At 35.0% G+C, this 20,438-nt stretch overlaps 3 protein-coding genes across 3 annotated transcripts in view; all 3 read right to left on the bottom strand.

Annotated features, from left to right (window-relative positions):
• Positions 1-379: 379 nt before the first annotated feature.
• Positions 380-11,702, bottom strand: LOC149480467 (G protein-coupled receptor Mth2-like). Its single transcript, XM_089706865.1, has 8 exons — positions 11,275-11,702; positions 9,437-9,604; positions 8,823-8,938; positions 8,312-8,390; positions 8,023-8,183; positions 7,275-7,413; positions 7,066-7,155; positions 380-1,502 (listed from the first exon to the last, which is right to left on the bottom strand). The coding sequence occupies exons 1-8, from the start codon at positions 11,559-11,561 to the stop codon at positions 1,298-1,300; spliced, it is 1,245 nt and encodes a 414-aa protein (XP_089562991.1). The 5' UTR covers positions 11,562-11,702; the 3' UTR covers positions 380-1,297.
• LOC149480468 (uncharacterized) lies at positions 4,774-6,870 on the bottom strand. Its single transcript, XM_089706866.1, has one exon. It carries the CDS (start codon positions 6,489-6,491, stop codon positions 5,646-5,648), a length of 846 nt encoding a protein of 281 aa, XP_089562992.1. The 5' UTR covers positions 6,492-6,870; the 3' UTR covers positions 4,774-5,645.
• A 4,892-nt stretch (positions 11,703-16,594) lies between the features above and the next one.
• LOC149480464 (RNA helicase aquarius) overlaps positions 16,595-20,438 on the bottom strand; it is a 45,417-nt gene continuing 41,573 nt past the window's right edge. The window contains exons 22-27 of the mRNA XM_089706219.1: positions 19,873-20,140; positions 18,463-18,634; positions 18,016-18,186; positions 17,652-17,849; positions 17,153-17,323; positions 16,595-16,780 (exon numbers count right to left, since the gene is read on the bottom strand). Of these exons, the coding sequence (XP_089562345.1) occupies positions 16,631-16,780; positions 17,153-17,323; positions 17,652-17,849; positions 18,016-18,186; positions 18,463-18,634; positions 19,873-20,140 (1,130 nt within the window). The 3' untranslated portion in view covers positions 16,595-16,630. The remainder of the gene's footprint in view (positions 16,781-17,152; positions 17,324-17,651; positions 17,850-18,015; positions 18,187-18,462; positions 18,635-19,872; positions 20,141-20,438) is intronic.

Genomic DNA, 20,438 nt, shown 5'->3' with positions numbered 1-20,438 from the left:
TGGCTCCGCTATATCATATACTTACTAGCTTTTCGCCAACAGCTTCGCCCGCGTAGTTAAAGGAAAACCCGCATAGTTCCCGTTCCCATGGGATTTTCGGGATAAAATCTATCCTATGTGTTAATCCAAGTTGCCCTCTATGTGTGTGCCATATTTCATGAAAATCGGTTCTGCAGTGTTTGCGTGAAGGAGTAACAAACAAACAAACACGCAATCTTTCGCATTTACAATATTAGTAGTATTCTATGAACTTATTGGAATAGCCCTCAATGTCGACTCACACTTGGCCGTTTTTTTAAGAGGAGCAAATTTTCAGTCGCCAATGAAGATTCGGGAAATAATATTAATGACAGATGAGTATATTAAATGAAACTACTACTTAAAAACATACATTGTTTATTGTTAATTATAAAAAAATATCCTTATGTTAAACAAATGCGGTGGAAATATTATTAAATTTAATAATTAAGAATACAAAAAAAATAATAAGTAGGTAAGGTATACGATTTAATAAATTTATTACATGTAATATCTAATAACAGTTAATTGTATATAATATGTAGCTGCATGTTTTCACAACATTAAGTGTAGAACATGATCATTATCCTTAACTTCTACCTAAAATTAAAATATACCTACAGTAAAAAGTTGTGAGATGCTTAGTTCTTTAAATAATAATATTAATTAAGAAGATCTTTCTGTTGTAGAAACTAAATTATTGACAACGAATCTTAACTTTATCAATTATTAAATGCCTTAGAATTGAGAAATATTTATAAATCATATGCACGTTTAAATAGCTCTTATTGACTAGATCTTGTATAATATTATTATTGTTGCCATGAATGTAAACCACCTGTTAACAAATAGCAAGAAATTATTTTGAATTACAATAACACATGAGTACGTTTATTTTATTAACACATATCTTTTCCTTTTTTAACATGGTCGCGAATGTAATCTAAAAATCTATAGTGTGGATACCTATATATCTTTCTGTAAACATCGATTGCATGATGAACAAAAAATATAATGTGGTCAGTGGTAACCCTAATTCCTTAAACTTCCGACGAAGTCACTTTCACTTCACCAAGTTGTAAAACAACAATAATTTCTACCACAAATAAATTCCAAACTGTTTTTTTATTCTAGTTTGCGATTGTGAAAGGTTAACGCACTTAATACAATTATTTATCTGTAAAAATTCATTTACAATTGCCACAGTCGTTGCATCAATATATTATATTGTTTTCTCTGTCGCCCTATTCTTATATAATTTGCCTCAAGCCATCAGATTCTATTTATCTTCCAAGCCCAAGGCGGTTGTATGTTCAACGATATCTTCGTCATCGTCAGCGACCGCCAAATGTTTTTCAACCATCCCTGACATGCAGTCCAGGTAACCTTTCTTATAAAGCGCCTTGATGGCTCGTCGACGGAACACCACGAGGATTAGAAACAGTAAAGGTCCTTGCAAAACGTTAAAAACGTCCAATATAGTCCTGTAATATGTAAATAAGTTAAATTTAAATAAGATCTAATTTGAATCTAAAATATCCTAAATAATCCTCAAATTACATATTAATTGCTTTACTAATATATTAGGTATGTAGGGGCTTGTTATGTGCGGGTGTAATAAAAGATGAATAACTACACAAAGGTTATATTTCGTTAACTACATATATTTATTCGGTATGTAATTAATATTCGACCTAATGCGACCAACCCGCGTCCCGACAAGCCCTTAACTGACTGTGCATAACGCACAAACTGTTTATATACGAGTTACCGTGTGAACCTATGGTGGGAACTTTCTTAGTAGGTACTACACTTGAAATATTTCGGTAACTCGTAAATTGGCTTGTCGTCGCTACATCATTCCCCCCTTAAAATAAAAAGGGTATACAAGTAAAAAAAATCTTACAATAAAATTAAACAATAAACAAAGGGGTATATATAAAGTGTCGCTATATAAGATTACAAAATGTTTACAATATAAAGTATAAAAAATGTTCACAATATAAATCAATCATAACGTATACAAGTGGTTAAAAGTTAACACCTAATTTCGTTAAACTATTTATGTTATTATAAAAACTTGGTTGGGTCTTCTAAGTGGCGTGCGATAATTGTTACACGTCATCTAACACTTAGTAACATTAACATTTCAAATCCCAATACGTTCTTTACACTTGTATCGTTTAATATTACAAAGGCTACTACTAAACACTCAAAAGCCATAAATCAAAAGTACTTAAATTTCTAAGTAGTAAACATTTCAATAAAAACTCAACACAAACATAAATTTGAAATACCATACTAAACGTTAAACAATGAACTCGTTTCAAAATTACATAAGTTCTATTATTTATTAAATACGATGTGTTGATTAGTAAGTATTTATTATACATTTCTAAGAAGACTTAAGAATACTTATAATCATCGTAATTCTAATAAATATAAAATAGTGGAAAAAATTACAAATACAATACTATTACCTAAATCGTACTGGTAATCGTATAGCTCTTCCACTACGCGTGGTATGTGTATTAGACAATTCGCTACTTGGAATTAATTGTAATGGAACCTCAGTATCTGCCCCAGATGTCGTATCACTATCATCATTCAAATAATATGCAGGTTTTAGACGGTCTACAGATATTCTAACTTTCCTGCCAGTCATTTGAATATAAAATACCTTTTCCTCTCGCCTCAACACACGATAAGGACCGTCGTATGTTGGTTGTAAAGGCTTACGTACTGCGTCGTTTCTTACAAAAACATAATCGCACTTTTGCAAATCGGGGTGAATAAATATGTTCCGTCTTTCATTCTGTCTAATAGCTACTGACTGATATTTCCTAATAGTATCTCGTAATTTACTTACATACTCAAGACTGCTATCTATTTCAAAACTCGATTTTTTATCGTAATAATCACCTGGTAATCGTAAAGTTGTTCCGTACGTAATTTCTGCTGCGCTTATGCCGGTATCACTTCTTACTGCTGTTCTAAGTCCTAGCAACACAGTTGGTAATTCCGTAACCCAAGATGATGATATATTGCATAAGCGAGCCGTTAATGCCGCTTTAAGCGACCTATGCCAACGCTCTACCGCCCCGTTACTCTGTGGGTGGTAAGGTGTCGTACGCAACTTATTAATACCTAATAACTTCATTAGTGTAGCAAATAATTGATTTTCGAATTGGCGTCCCTGATCGCTTGTTAGCTTTTTCGGACAACCAAAACGAGAGATCCATCCTTCATATATTACACGCGAAATCGTTTCAGCAGTTATATCTTTCGTAGGAAAACATTCTGGCCATCGCGTCCCCCTATCAACTATGGTAAGGCAATACCTAAAACCTTCGGGTGAAGTGGGTAAAGGTCCAATTAAATCAACATGAATATGTTCAAACCTATCGCACTGCAGAAACGATCCTAAACCTGACATTGTATGTCGATTAACCTTCGATCGTTGACATTCAATGCATGTTTTAACTTTTAACCCATTGGCCAACGTGACGAATCATATTTGGCCAATAAAAACGATTTTGAATCAATTTGCGTGTAGTCCTTATTCCGGGATGACATAAATTACATATGTACACTATCAAAAGCAATACGTCGAAATTTATCAGTCAAATAGAGTCTAATTTTAACATTATCTAAATTACAATAAATAAATGTACCACTTTCAGGTAACATAATTTTCTTTAAGCTATTATTAGCGTCTTTCGAATTAGATAATTGCAACATATAAGAATCTTGTTGTTGTTCCTTAGCAAGTTCCGCGTAATCTATCACAGTGGGACAATTTATTGTTGCGACTCGAGATAACGAATCCGCAACGACATTATCTTGCCCACTAACGTGTCTCAAATCCGTTGTGAACTCACTAATGAATATCAAGTGTCGTGTACGTCTGGGTAACTCTTTCTCGCTATTTACTTTAGAGAATGCATAAATTAACGGTTTGTGATCCGTATACACCGTTAACTGTCGTCCTTCGACCATATTCCGAAAATGACGAATAGCTAAGTAAATTGCTAATAACTCCCTATCATACGTACTATACTTGCGTTCAGTCTTAGATAAATTCTTAGAAAAATAACCTAAAGGTAACCATTCATTATTTGCACGTTGTTGTAAAACTGCACCTACATGAGTATCCGATGCGTCCGTCATAAGTGCGAGCGATGCATCGGCTAAAGGGTGCGACAACGTAATCGCATTACACAAGCTCGACTTACATTGTTCAAATGCTTGTTCGGCGATTGATGTCCACACAATGGGTGTTTTATCTTTCTTTTTAGAGCCATGAATGAAACTATTGAGAATCGATTGTGATGAAACTGCGTTAGGTAAATGCGCTCTATAAAAATTTACCATACCTAAAAATCGTCGTAATTGTTCAATGTTTTCGGGCCTAGGAAATTCATTAATAGCTTTTACTTTATCATCAAGCGGGCGAATACCATCTGACGTAACATGATAACCGACAAAGTCGATTTCCGTCTTCCCAAATGTACATTTCGCTAAATTAATTGTAATATTGTACTTATTAAATTGTTTAAATAATGATTCTAAATGTCTACGGTGTTCGTTTTCATTTGATGAAGCTATTATTACATCATCAATATAACAAAAAATATTATCTTTACAGTCCGCGTCTAGGTCCTGAAAAACAGTATGATGCATGAATCGCTGAAACGTCTGCGCAGCATTACGCAAACCGAACGTCATGCGTGGAAATTCGAATAACCCAAACGGCGTTATTATTGCAGTTTTCTCTACATCTTCCGGGGCAACAGGAATACAATGATAAGCCCTATTTATGTCGATTTTAGAAAATATTTTCTTACCAGCTAATAAATACGTAAAATCTGATAAGCGCGGTATAGGATATCGGTCCGGCTTGGTTATAGAATTAAGCTTTCTATAGTCCCCGCACGGACGTAACTCGCCATTCTTCTTAGGTACCACATGAAGTGGACTAGCCCAAGGACTCTTAGAGGGTCGGCATATACCTGCTTCCTGCATGTATCGAAATTCTTCCCTGACTTTTTTATATCTAGCTGGAGGTAAAGGTCTAGCCCGGGCAAACACTGGAGGTCCAGTCGTTTCAATATGGTGAAAAACACCGTGGCTAGGTATTTCCCTGTACGATGAAGGCTTTGTTATATCTAGGTACTTACATAACAAGTCGTGAAATTGATGAGTTTCCTCAACTGTTGTCACAGACGGTTGATTCACCTTAATAACACTAGCTACTGATTTTAATTTAGTTAAACTATCAATTAATCGACATGATCTTAAATCTACAATCAAACCATGATGTGCTAAAAAATCTGCACCTAATATAGGTTGAGTTACCTCGGCGATAATAAATGACCATTTATACGGTCGCCGTAAACTAAGATCTAAAGTCATTAATTTAGTACCGAATGTCTTAATTACACTACCGTTTGCCGCGTATAGTTTATAGTCACTACACTCACTCGCGAATCGGTTATTTTTCGACACTGGTAAAACTGAAACATTAGCGCCAGTGTCCACTAAAAACTTAATATTACTTTTTCTATCTCTTATACACAGGCGTTTATTTACGGTGGAACAGACATCCGCCTCTGTCTGCACCGTATTTAGTTTTTTTGTTGGCTCTCCTGCTGCTTCTGCCACGCACAAGGTTGAATGCACTTGCTGGCGTTGTGCTTATAGCGGAAATGGTAATAACATATCCAATTGGAATTTTTGCGTTTTGATATTCCTGTACGATCGCGACTTCGCGATGCGGAGCGATGCGTGCGATTTCCGTACCTTCGACCGCTAAACGATCTGCCTCTCGAGCCTGCAGATTCCAGCTGGTTTATCCGCTGCGTTAACTGTGTAATCTGTTCAACCAGCGTAGGTTGTATTGAGGATATTTTATCTCTGGCACACGATACCTCCTGTATCTCCGCGAAACGTGTCGTTTCTATAATTTTATCTGCCATGTTAGCTAATTTCTCTGTATCCTTTAATTCGCTAACAGTGAGGACTGCTTGCACGGCTGCGGGTAAATGTCCCATCCACAGCATCGTCAATGTTTCCTCCGAGAATTTATTTCGAGCCAGATCTCGCATACGCCGTAAAAGTTGCGAAGGCTTCTGTTCGCCCAACTCAAGTTCTTTCAATAATTTCTGGACCTGACGCACTTCCGATTCTTCATAGACTACGAGCAACCGGTTTTTCAATGCTTCGTACTTCTTTGTATCGGGTGGTGCCAATACAATATCACTAACCTGCTCAACGTGTTCGCGACTTAATTTCGCTACCACCAGGTTATATTTCGATTCGTCCGCCAGCTTCTGATTCGCCACCACTGCTTCAAACTGCGCGAACCAAAGTCGTGGTGATTCTTTCCAGAAGTCTGGAATTCTACTCGACACAGTGATCTGCGCGAGAGCATTTTCACTCTCATCCGCTCTAATTGGAACTGCCGGATTCATTTTGAATTAAATTTTTATTTAATCAATAAATTAAATAATCACACAAACGAAATCTATGCAATTCACTATAATAATGTTCACTTTTCGTCGGGGGTCACCAATGTAGGGGCTTGTTATGTGCGGGTGTAATAAAAGATGAATAACTACACAAAGGTTATATTTCGTTAACTACATATATTTATTCGGTATGTAATTAATATTCGACCTAATGCGACCAACCCGCGTCCCGACAAGCCCTTAACTGACTGTGCATAACGCACAAACTGTTTATATACGAGTTACCGTGTGAACCTATGGTGGGAACTTTCTTAGTAGGTACTACACTTGAAATATTTCGGTAACTCGTAAATTGGCTTGTCGTCGCTACAGGTATATCACCAGAAATATATGCCTAGTTGGAATTTATGCACCTATTTAATAATTCTTGACTTAATTTTGATACAGTTCGCATACTATTTTCAATTCATATAGGTACGTAGTCTATCGTGCGCTTGTTGCTGGCATTTTAAGGAATGGAATGCGAAGGCTTCGAATAAATTAAAGGATAACATAATCTATAATATTATATACTCACCAAATGATATGAGGTTTCATTAAAGAGCTGATCATTTCAAATATCCATGGCAATCCCATTATAATGCACAACTTTAAGGTCATTCCAGTTCTAGAACAAAAACAAAATTATTTTAATTGTATCACATATTATGTAAATGGTAAACTGTGTTTAATTTGGGAAATCAATTTAAGTTAATAATAAATAAAAAGAGTAAAGTTAACACATACTTGTATCGCATTGCCTTGATGTGGGTCGACGAAAATGACTGCCTCCATAAATGTACAGATGTATAAATAAATATGGCTGTGTTCAGGAATATTATGATCGCCATAACGCTGTACATGTAATACCACTGCTGGTACTTATCTGAAATATCAATAAATAAAAGTTTACACGTTTAAATAAAAAAAGTATTTCTATGGGAAGACTAAGGGGAAGACATATTCTTTTTGTATAATTGTTTATTCAACAATTGTTCATAAAAATTAAAAATAATTTTGATAATATGCACCATTTATTCCTTGGAAAAGTGTTTATATAATATTCTAAATCAGATTTGAGGAGGCCCTGATAAGACTAGCAGATAAGTCTCTGTGACTCTATGTATATGGCATAAAAAAGATAATCAACATCTTTTCAATACTTAAAATGTAATGTTTTCCGTAAAAAAGATCGACGAGTGAAATATATGCTGAAATAAAATCTATCTGAAAAAAAATAATTGAAAAGCCTATGTAAATGTGGATAACCCGACCAGCCTTTGACGCTATGGGATTGACGTTGTTCTAATAGCTAAGGTATTATTAAAGTCAACTAAATATATTACAAAACTAGGCCATGTCGGCGAAACGATAAATATTATGTATTCATTTTTCACGATTGTCACGCTTTACCACAAAATTAACAAACGAACGTCATTTATTTTAATGTAATTTAACATTAAGGAAACCAATATTTAAAAAAAAAATATCTGACCTTTAAACCAACATGTATAAATCCCAATGCCTGGTTTCTGGTGGTTTCCGGGATGAAAATTAACAATGGCCATACACATTGTGAGAAGGGCAGCACATCCCCAAGCGTATAGAGCATAGAAGGAGAATATCTTCCAACCATAATCATGCACCACGGGCCTCCTGAAATTGTATTCGATAAAATTTAAATTTGACAGGTAGACTGCCTTACGGGAGGAGATGTTGCAAAAGTGAGAAGGTATAAGATTTATAATACCTACCAGCTACCTTATTGTATATTTTCAACTAACCTTATGCTGAGGAATATTTGTATTGAAATAGCATTCGTCCAAAAGAAGCTTGCAATAAAAAAGAAGTACACTGAAAATGCTGAAAAAAAATATACAAAATCATCGAATGCACTAAAATATAGGTATCTAGTAAGTAATTAAAATAAATGAGACAATATTATGTTTAGCAGGACAAGACAGTATTCGAAATCACAAAAAATCGCCAGGAATATTGATTTTTTGAAGTAATTAAATTTTTTTAACTAATGATTTTATATAAAGAAAACACATACATCAATTTAAATATGTTTTGTTATCTTAGTTATCTTAAATATATTATTCTACTGCGAATAGCTGACGTTATCGAACAAAAAGTTTCATCCCCTACTGTTGTAGGGTAGGTAAAGTTTTTACAAATTTGAAATGTTTTATTCATTTGAATCAGTGCAATGGTTAAGGCGTCCGCGTCATTTGGGTAACATGCTTAGTGAAATATCACTGGGTAATAACCAAGTTATAGTAAAAAACTTACATTGAACAGAACAAGATACCAAATCTGCCGCTGGCATGAGTCTTGCCACGGCAAACAAACTAAGAGCTAATGATAGACTTATGCAGAAATTTATAATACTCTTCCCCTGAAGGTCTCTGAAAGTAGACAAAAAAACCGTATTGACAAAAAATGTTGTGTGGTTTTATGAAACCACGGTAAAAGTGAAACTGTTCGAACGGTTCCGAACACTGCTTTGTGTAGCGCATGTCGCGTGTCGGTCGGCTGCCGAGTAGGTAGGTATACCTACTCGGCAGCCGCGATACACGCGACATGCGCTACACAGACCAAAAAGTTTGAGACGATGTAATAAAAGTTTCACTTTAAATACTAACGAATTATAGATAACGTATCTACTATTTAGGAATCTCAAACTTTATATAATTGGAATATTATAAACGAGATAGAAATAATTACGTTGCCAACTCTATAGCTATTGTAAATTGTAATAGAGCTTCAAACACAATTAAAGCTGGTAGGTACCTAGTTTAGGATTTAATGTATGTTTATTCTAATATTATTTAATGGCAAACATAGATGATAGGCGAATTATTATACAATTCAGTTAATTCTCTAAATTAAATGATAAAACCTACCTTAATTCCGGTAACAAGCAGTAGATAATAGCAGTAAGCAGTAGAAACACGACGGATATAACCATACAGTACTGAATGACGTTGTTCTCTTCCACTGGATCCTCATCAATATTGCACAACACGAGCACAGGCTCCGTCTCATTGACCGTCCTGTCTGCTATACAGAACCTTGAAACAGATACAGGAGGATATAGGCAACGATTTAGAACTAAATATGAGGTACCTACATATATAAAAACCTCACACTAATTTCTAATAAAATAACTCAACTAAAACTATAAATCTCTTTGAAAATTAGTAATATTTTAAAAAATTATACCTACAAAAAAAATGTCCAGATTTCATTAGGAGGATAATGTCTGGAGTCTGGAACGCACTTGAAATAAAAGTTTATAGCAAAATCATTAATTATTATTATTAATTTTTAAACAAGTAGGTATTATAGCTACACTAGCTTACCGCCCGCGGCTTCGCCCGCTTTGTCTCAAATCTAATAAATTATATACCTTATATACCTTCCTATTGAATCACTCTATCTATTAAAAAAAAACCGCATCAAAATCCGTTGCGTAGTTTTAAAGATTTAAGCATACAAAGGGACATAGGGATATAGGGACAGAGAAAGCGACTTTGTTTTATAGGTACTATGTAGTGATACTAAATCAAAATCCCAACAAAATAATGTACGATTTTTGTTACATCACTCAGACATGAGACAATAGAGTAAGATTAATGTGGTTCTAAAAATAGAATGGCATGTCATAATATCATCACATAATAATATATTATTAGCACAAAGTCAAACCAGCTAGGTACTGGTTCCAGAATCCAGACATATCGAAGGCTTTTTGTAAATGATTTTGCTTTTTTAAGCAAGCTTGACTGAAGCCGAAATAAATGATAATGAAGACCTGATCAATCTAAGTCCAGAAACAAGAAATATGCCTGAAGAATAGGGGAAAAATAACGAGACAACACGCTTAAAACTTGGTAATAATTTTGAAGATATTAGATAAGTGATATCATAACTAAATCGTATTATGAGAGGTTGTCCGAAATGCTTCATTCAACTACCTATAAGAAAGTTTAATTTATTGTAACATATAGAAAAAAAAACAAATTTTAATTAGCAGAAGCGGAACGTAACGGGACTTAACTTGACCTCCATCATTGGCCATGAACGGAACCGCGGTTTCATTTTTTACAAAAAAAAAATATATTTTACGAGTAGTTAATTATTATTGGCAGCTCATAGCTTTGACTTCTACATTTTTACATTTGAACTAGTACTTTTAGTACCTACTGGCAGTAAAAATAAGTTGTTGTGAACTATTATCGACTTCGGTCGTTCTGTTTACATACAGATTGTGCTGATAACTTTCAAGTTAAAATAATTGTTCGTACAAGTACAAGTACAACATTCTATATCTGCTGTGAGAAAACGGACTACTGATAAAAAAACGCGCCAAATCTTTGTATAGGCGGGAAACACGCGTTGCTCTACCGAATAACCTGCCTGCGTAGACAACGAACGAAAGATATCAACATGATTATATAAAAGTAAAACTTTAGGATTTATCAATGCTCTAGTTAAGTGCAAACAAACATCGTTTAAGACCCATAATGTTTTTAATAAGTCAGTACCTAACAATATATTTTTTGCGAATGTCAAACCGGTTTTTTGTATGTTATAATATAGAGACTGGTTTATAACGTTTTAAATAGTGATAAGGTAAAGTAGATTTAACCTGTTAAATTAATTGATCATTTAGGTAACTAAGTACACAAAAATTGTAATAATGAAATAAACCAATAGTTACTATAAATTGTATACTTACTCTCCTACCGGTATTCTAGTATTGATATCGCCGTTTATTTCAAGGGACCCATCCTCCGCCAGAGATATGTTAAAATATTCTAAATTAAGGTGGTCCGTCACATTGCATTTAAGATCTAACGGTGTTCGAGTTCCATTAGTCGGGTGTTCACAATAATCCAAACCATCCATTAATATTCCTTTCTCCGCTGAACAGCATGTCGATTGTATCTGACCACAATTCACTGACGCTAACAAGGCAAACACCAAAATAACACAAATTTGCAAACAGTGCCTTTGTTCAAGCATTTTCACTTATTATTATCAGCATTAGTTCAAGTGAGAACAGCGATAAATATTTATCAATTCGCGTAAAAACAACGATACGTCTTGCTCATGCGCAGGCGCAGGCGTTTTTGCCTTTTGGCCGTTTTGGCTCCTATCGCGGAGTGTGAGTCCGAGTAGGTATAGTGACGACATCGTATACAATTTTTGGTGAGAGTAAATAGATTGTAGGTATTGCGAATTTTACACCGGCGCGGGCGCGGCGGTTCCACAAAGTCTTGTTTCTTTATCTTTTCATCACTTTCGAATTCGATGATGAGTAATATTGTGACGGTGAGATCATTGCAAACTAAAACGCATCTGAGTTAACCGGAGCTAATTGTGACTGTACAGCTAAGATGCTTCCATAAGGATTTTCCACTTTCTTTTCGTTTAAGTCTACAGAAATCTGTGTAACAAGAGCGGGCTTAGAGAACTTTATGGTCTTGCAAGATGATGATGAGATGCAGTAAAAGAAGGAAGAATTAAAAAATCCCCTTAAACCACAAGGCAATTAGAATTTCAGCTTTATTGATAAAAGCAGAGAGTCAATATAAAATAACGTTAATCCGATTCACCGGTTTAATAATAACAAAACTATCTCACGAGAATATTTGAGCTGCTAATTGTAATGCCTTAAATTACTTAATAGGTACCAGTTAGCCGATCAAGGTTAAATACCTATTCTAAATATAAACATTATTATGTAGAGACTAGCCAGCCCCGTGCTCTATGTTATATTTGTATACGTAGTATATTATTATTAGTCTGTGGTTATATCTAAATAGGCAATGCAATATGCATTGTGTGAATAGTACGTGTGTTATCCAGTTATTGACAGAAATAAATAATATACTTAGCTACCTCAAAAAAAAAGACTAAAAACTTGTTCGATCGCAAGTAGAGCCAAGCGTGAAGCGACTAATTCGACAAGTCCTAATTTAATATGCTGCCACAGATACTGCTCTACACCTTACTACTTAGATACGAGAGCTATTGTAATAAATTAAAAAAAACAAAGTGTTATAGAAATAAATACAATGCGAATGGAAATAAATTAATGAATAAATTAATTACGCTAGCATAATGTTATTTTTACTTTTATTGTTTATTTTTTTGAAACTTAATTCACTTGCATAAAATAAATTGTATCACAAGTTATAGTTTAGCAGATAATTACTGATAATCCTAAAATCTCGTACTAATAAAACAGATATAGCACGAGTCACGTTCGTAAACTCTAACTAATGGTTGTACTGATTTGATAACATCGAAAACCAAATTTATTTTCGCGCGTGTCTGCTATTGTTTTATTAATTTACCCGCACCCAGTGGCGGCGTTAGGGCAGGGCGCGGTAGGGCGACCGCCCAGGGCGCCAGATATAAAGGGGCGCCGCAGGCGCCCCTTTATTTCCTCTCGCTCATAGAGTGAGGCCTACTTACTCGTAAAGTCCCTAAATTTAGGGAAAGCATCGGTACGCAACACTAGAATGGAACGCAGTGTTCAAATCGGAGTACTGCACTGCATGCATTTAATTTTACCGGGAATACCCAATTGAGAAAAACATTATCTATCTGCTATCACTTATTAACACGCTTTTATTAGCTTCACCTGTATGTTTGTATGTAGGTAACCGACTTCTTTCGACTCGATTTTGACCCACTTTAAACGGACAGATTTTGTTCAAATTTTGTACAGTTATCAAGAGTATTCATGAGTTTATCAGTTATCTTATTATCGACTAAACAAGTAATAATGCACAATTTGTTTCACGCCTGATTCAGGGCGCCGTTCGTATCACAACGAGAGAAAATCATTGCGTGACGCATTATTTTAATTTTGCTATAACTCCAAAAATATTCATTTAATATGAAAGACGTAAAAGAAAAAAAATAATCTTTATGAAATACTCAAGGTAATTACGTATTTAAAATGATAAGATTTAGTACCGTATTTCTGTAAGTAGCTTTCCGATTACTACTTTGTAATTGCCAATTTTTTAAAGTAATAAAATTGATATAACTAGTATGTTCTCTTTAGAGATAGACATGTCCTATAACGGACTTTTCTGGAGACCTGTAACTGATAGGTAGGTACACAATTCCACCATACATTATTTTGTTATAATATCTCAAAGGGTTTAGATAGCATTTTCGTGGACAGCCCCCGTACGCTTAATTTTTTTTCCGACTTCTTCAAAATATATCCTTATATTTTGGGTAATTTGTACAAAATCCTAATACATTATATTATACTCAAGCTTTCCTTTTGAATCGTTATATCTAATAACTATGCAATAGCTTAAAATTGAAATAAACTGAATTAAAATCCTAGTTCAGGATCCATCGCCCATTTTTGCAAGTGATTACTATCAAGCTAATTTTCCGTGAGTAGCTTTATTTTGATGAGATGCCCAATAATTTCTTGTACGAAACTCTCGATTGTGGTAGCTAACAGAGGTAACAAGGATAAAATTTTTTGATTTGATGGTTCTCAAATATTTATTACGCAATTTGTAGGACAATATGTCTGTTGAATTATATAAATATTAACTAAGTGAAAACAAAAAAATCAGCTGGTTAGTAATCAGTTATGGTGACCTCGTTATCGATACACAAGCGATACACATTGGAAAGAGGGGACTCTTTGATCAAACCATAGATTTTGTAGGACAAATATTTTTTCGAATAATTTAGATAATTATCTTGAGATTGAAAATGGGCGATGGATCTTGAACTATCCGTTGCGTTATGTATTTATAGAGTAGGCGGCGGGAAGCGCTTTTCTTTTATGGTTATGCAAATCTTAAAACTGAGAAGAATCTGCATTTCCATCATTACCTACTTGTTACCATGTTATATCGACTGTTATTGATTACCGCTACACATATTAGCGCTACATTATAGGCTAGGGTGGAAAGCTAGTACAAATAATAACAAAATATTAAAGATATGAGTGCACGGACATTATTCAGCATAAATCTAACCAAAAAATGCGAATAAATATCGTTAAAAAAAAACAAAAAACACGCTTTCAAGATAGATACCACTAAAAAGTAAAAAAAAAATATTACTCTAGGAATTAAACAATTACGAATACATAGTATAATTGTGAAAAAAGCGTGGGGCGCTTTTCAAGAGCTGATTATACATGGCACACATATTAGCGCTACATTATAGGCTCGGGTAGAAAGCTAGTACAAATAATAACAAAATATTAAAGATATGAGTGCACGGACATTATTCAGCATAAATCTAACCAAAAAATGCGAATAAATATCGTTAAAAAAAAACAAAAAACACGCTTTCAAGATAGATACCACTAAAAAGTAAAAAAAAAATATTACTCTAGGAATTAAACAATTACGAATACATAGTATAATTGTGAAAAAAGCGTGGGGCGCTTTTCAAGAGCTGATTATACATGGCAAGCATTTATTTCATATGGGTTTGAATTGCAGTTAGGGGGCGCCGTATAAATCTCGCCCAGGGCGCTGGTAGGGCTAAAACCGGCACTGCCCGCACCGAATTATATAATTACAGCGGGTTTACTAGACCGTGGGATATAAGGTGGGAGGTCGATACATGAGTCATAAAACAGATGTTTTTGTAGCTCAAAACGTACAAAAGATGCTCGTAAAATCGGCGATGCGGCCCTGATGCGGCACACTGTAACAGATTTAATGAACTGGAAAATCTTTATTTACACAATAATCGGTTCTCGCACAAAAATACAATAGCTTCGAAGAATAAAAATCTTTACCAGTAAAAAGTCAAGTAGGTATCTGGATAATGAACATTTTAAGAAAATACATATTATTAAGTCAGCCTTTTGCTATGCTTCACATTTCGGTACTAAACGCAGCGTTGGTTCCTAGCAAATTAATCCTAATTTATGTATAAAATATATTATGAGGTAGGTATATTATGCAGAACGTTTTCCGGCAATCCTAGACCATTTTAGCACACGATTGAACATCAAACAATTTTTCATTGATAATAACATTAATTAAAGAGTACTAGTTAAATTATCTTTACACCCGACTAACTACTTTATTTGTCAATATCAATTAAAGTTGATATGCTTTCCCACTGATGAAGTTAGAACACACACAGAAGTTATCGGTACAAGTAACAGTTCAAGTGCTTAATTTCAGGTTCTAGAGACATTTAAATAAAGATCATCTTACACGAACAAAGGCGTGCTGCATTATTTTTAGCGATGCGTATTTAAATTCAATAAATTCTGCATTGAATTAATTCTTCCGAGATATCCCTACCTGATGATGAATTTTTTTTAATAGGATTATTAAAAAAATTCTAAATTGATTTGATTCGATGCTGTCACGGATCCAAAAAATGTGATAAAAATACCTTGATAATCAAAATATGAAATAATATGTACAATTTATAAACAAGCGAAAAGGAAATGACTCAAACGTTCCTAAACGTTAATACAACAAAATAATCTCAATAGCTTTGTTTCTAAATATTTTGATAAGTAGTAGTAGTTGATTACAATGTACATAGTTCAAGCGTCATGAATTCAAGGTTATTAGGTCGATTCAAACGATTTTAAGCAGGTTGTAATATTATGTAGAAGTATTGGATGCTTCCATTTTACAACCACATTATAATTCAGGTGATAACATATATTACACCCGAATTTATTAATTAAAACGAGAATGAAATAATAGATTATTTATAATAATAATACTTTTTTAATGAATGTTTCAGTATCAAAGACAAGATAGTCGAATTAACTTCAGAGGTGTTTTTTTGACGTGACAACGTCTTATAATTCGATAGAGCCGGCTGCACGCACGAAAAAACATGATTCATGCGGCGTTACCTCGCTTTGAGGCGTTCCATAGTGCCAGCGAGAGCGCGGAACGAGCGACAAAGAAGCACAATCGGACGTTGTCACGTTCAACTATAGTCAGTAAACCGACTTTACAGACAACCAATTTTTTAAAATAAAAAAACACAGTTTATTAATAATTTTTTTTTATTATCAAAATCAATACACGTACATAACTAGATGACAATTAAATCTAGGCTTCATCAAGTTCATTAACGATTTCCGTGGGTGTGAATGTCTCGTCGTCCGAGTCCCCGCCCCCCGGGTGCGCGGGCACGTGGTGCTCCGCCTCGTGCGCGGCCGCCGCACGCGCGCTGCCCGGGGCACTCCATTCTGCTTGGCTCTGATGAAAATATTAGTTTTAATAATTATAGATACATGTGTATTATTGTAAATTATGGGGCGTAGTAGGGTATGAAAGACAAGAGAGTGTTATTAGTGTTAGAAATTGTGTGCGTACGTGGGAATGTAACACGAGGCGTGTGAATTTATTATTTTTTTAAAACTAAAAACAAATATGTTAGTTCACGTCAACTGTGTGTGTGTGTGTGTGAGTATGTGTGTGTTGAATGAAGGGCTTGTAACCTATGTGAATGGACGATTACTGTTTTAATCTCCCACGTATGCTATACTATGCAACAATGTATGCGCGTCCTTTGGCCCAACTGTGCACTATATTGCACACACGCTGACTCAGAAACATGTGTGCACTCACCGGCGCGGCGTCCCTTACGACGGTAAGGTACAGGTCGTACACGTAGCGCGCCATGTGCGGCATATCGCGCACACGCAATGCTAGCTCGTCGGGCACGGTGGCGCCGGTCCGCCGCTGCGCCGGGTACCGCTCGCCCGGCACCAGCTCCAGTTCTAGCGGCCGCTCCACTAGCTACAAATAAGATCACTATTAGCAACAACCCTAACCCTTATAACAAGACATAATGCTGTTTCAACATTTCCAAAAAAAGAGCGTGCTTGCCGAGCTCACGTGTCAGAAGTGAAACTTTAGTAAGATTCAAAGATACCAAAATCGTCGCCTCTTCATGACGTGACGTTATTATCATGACGCGACCTTGAAATTTTACTCTCAACGCGTCTAAAGAAGTTTCACTTCAACAATAATAACAAATAATAAACATAATGTTTAATTATATTAAAATTAATTTCTGTCAATTATAATTGAACTATCATAAGATAAATGTGTAACGGTAATTTACCTGATTGAAGGTAGGTTGTAATTCAAAGCAGTTCTTGAAGAGATTGGCCCTTGCGAAGATGTACATTCCCAGTCGTGCGCGAGACGCCGCCACGATCAGACGTCTCAAGTCGCGCACGTGGCCCACTGCTTTGGTGCGCACTAATGATATGAGAGCGATGTCGTTTTGCTGTCCTTGGTACTTATCTACGGTTGTCACCTAATAAACATTTAGAAACATAAATTTAATGAGATACTTAAGTCCGTGGTATTTTAATGTCATATGAATGTCTTTTATTTCTTGTGTTTTTATAACACTAGAATCTCATCATAACGACACTGCTTAACATACTTATAAATTCATCATTCATGAAATAGTATATTACCTTATGAGGTCTTCCAATGAGTGGATTATCTGCGCAACGCTTTTCAATTACATCTCTTATGAGATGTTTCTGCCCATTATAGGTTGTAAGAATCGAAATTTTCTCCGCTGGCCATCCAATAAGCCTCATGTACATAAACACTGCAACTACATATTCAGCTTCTGCTAAATTCTGGAAAGAAAGTATAATATTTTTTTCTAGCTCTGAAACAGTTTGGTTATTTTTACAATTTTTTTTTAGCGCGGTACCACCAATGGTACAAGTTGCAAATATTGTGTGAAAGGTAAGGCATGTACTTCATTGATCGATTTTCTTTTAAGGACAAGTAGGTCCGCCTCGGATCAGCCTTCTATGTCATGTAAAATGTCTCGTTCTAGCCTACTAGAACGAGACATTGTATTGCTCCTGCAAAAACTATACCAAAACATTATTTTGGCACTTTTATACCTGATAGAAGTACGGGCTGGGCTCAGTCTCGCCCGCCCCGTTGAAGTCCTCCACGTTGACGAGCTGGAAGTCGTACCGCAGGCCCGCGTTGGCCGCGCGGTACTCGGGCAGGTTGCACACGTGCGACAGGTCGCCGAGCGCGCGGTACCGCCAGCGGTATAGGTTGCATATACTGCCAAATTTCGGAATTATTAATTGGAATGGCCCTGATCAATCCCTCCTATTTTTTATCCCTTTCACACCCACTTGCCAAGTTAGGTGTGAAAGGGATAAAAAAACATACAGGCGTCATTCAAGATCATATTTTCTTGTTACAATTTAATGTTCATACTGAAATCTCCAGTGTATTAGATATAAGCTTCTTGGCCCTGATAGTGTATTTGACACTGTTTGAGGTTAATTTTCATATGTTACTCGTCATTTTTGGTGACAGATACAAGGCAAACAGAAGATGAGAAAGCTGTAAAATCGACCCTAAATATAGTAATAAATCGAAAATTTAAAGATTACATACGTTCCATCGTTACGATATTGTTATCATTAGACCAAATTCTATACTATAGAATGTTTAAAATGTTTACAATGTTGTAACTATAGATTCTATAGTTACAACATTGTAAACATTGAAACGTGTTTTCGTCGGTTATGATGTTTTTACTAATTTTAGAATGGATTCAGTTGCGAATACGCAAAGTAAATAATTATGTTCATTGTTCAATAAGAATATGTATGCTCTGCGAATCAAATATAGGTACTTAATTTATGAATTTTCGTTCACATCACTGATTTAATAACTCAGGACGGGCTATAAATTATATAACAATTTTTTATGTATTTCAGATGTTCAAAATCAACATGTGCTCGAGCTGTGATACAGAGTTTATACCATAATTTTAATACAGTCTGTAGTAATTAAGCCTGACGTCACCGCCTTGGCAAGATCTATTTACAGATTCATCTTTCCAAGAAACCAAAATTCTTTTAGCGAAACACTTTATTTTCCTCGTATTGTATAATCAATTCTCATGTGTAAACAAGCAGATAAAAATGTATTTACTTACTAGTCTACACGTGTTATAAGCGTGAAAGTTTTTAAGAATATATGGGTGGTAGTATTTTATAGTGTTTTAATATAAATTGTGCCATCGGTTTATTTATTGATGCAAATAAAAAAAATTGATTTTTATTTATTTATTTGTCGAGTATAATTTATCCTTCTTACACGTTATTTTTTACACAAAAATGTAAAAAAATAGTTACAAGGAAAAAGAAAGTAGATAATCTAAAATTAAATTTAATGTCATGTATATTCTGTGTCCTTGTTTAAATTATTATTGGATCGACTAATAAATTATCAAGCGGACATATTACCACAAATTAGCATTAGAGTTCAAAATTCTATATACTTACGAAGGCCTCGCACGTCCCTGCGCGTCCAACTCCACATATGGTACTCCGAGCCTAACCATCCTTGTAAACAGGCTCTGTTCCATATTACAATACTTCTGGAAGGCCATATTCTTGACAACTGGAGGCAGTTGGTGATGGTCACCGATCATGATCCAGCGCTTCAGCCGAGATCTACCGTCCTGGGGGTTCTGCAGCAGCAGCGGTATGAACGTCTCTATCTCCAGAATTTGAGCTGACTCCTCCATGAGGATATTGTCGTATTTGAATCCTGGATACATACAAAGATTTCGATTTGTCGGTATATTTTTTATAGTTACGATGTATTATGTAACAATTTTGACAAAAGCTAAAAAAAAAGGGATTCAGCATTATTTCTTACTCTATTATCGTCGTTTTATTGTGTGTGATGAAGTCGGATTTATCATATTTGAACTATCTGACCTATCGTCTGTGTATTCCTTGCGAGTTATCAGACTTAAATTTGCAATAAATTTAAGAAGTGTTATTTAAATCTATATTAACTAATAATTACTTCTAAAAATTTCTAGAACAAACGAAATTTAGCA

The sequence above is a fragment of the Colias philodice genome, chromosome 18 (genome assembly GCF_061535455.1).
Source record: "Colias philodice isolate Cphi_HAF_F1 chromosome 18, ilColPhil1 Martin Lab GWU primary, whole genome shotgun sequence".
NCBI lineage: Eukaryota > Metazoa > Arthropoda > Insecta > Lepidoptera > Pieridae > Colias > Colias philodice.
This window is presented reverse-complemented; position numbering and strand designations above follow the sequence as displayed.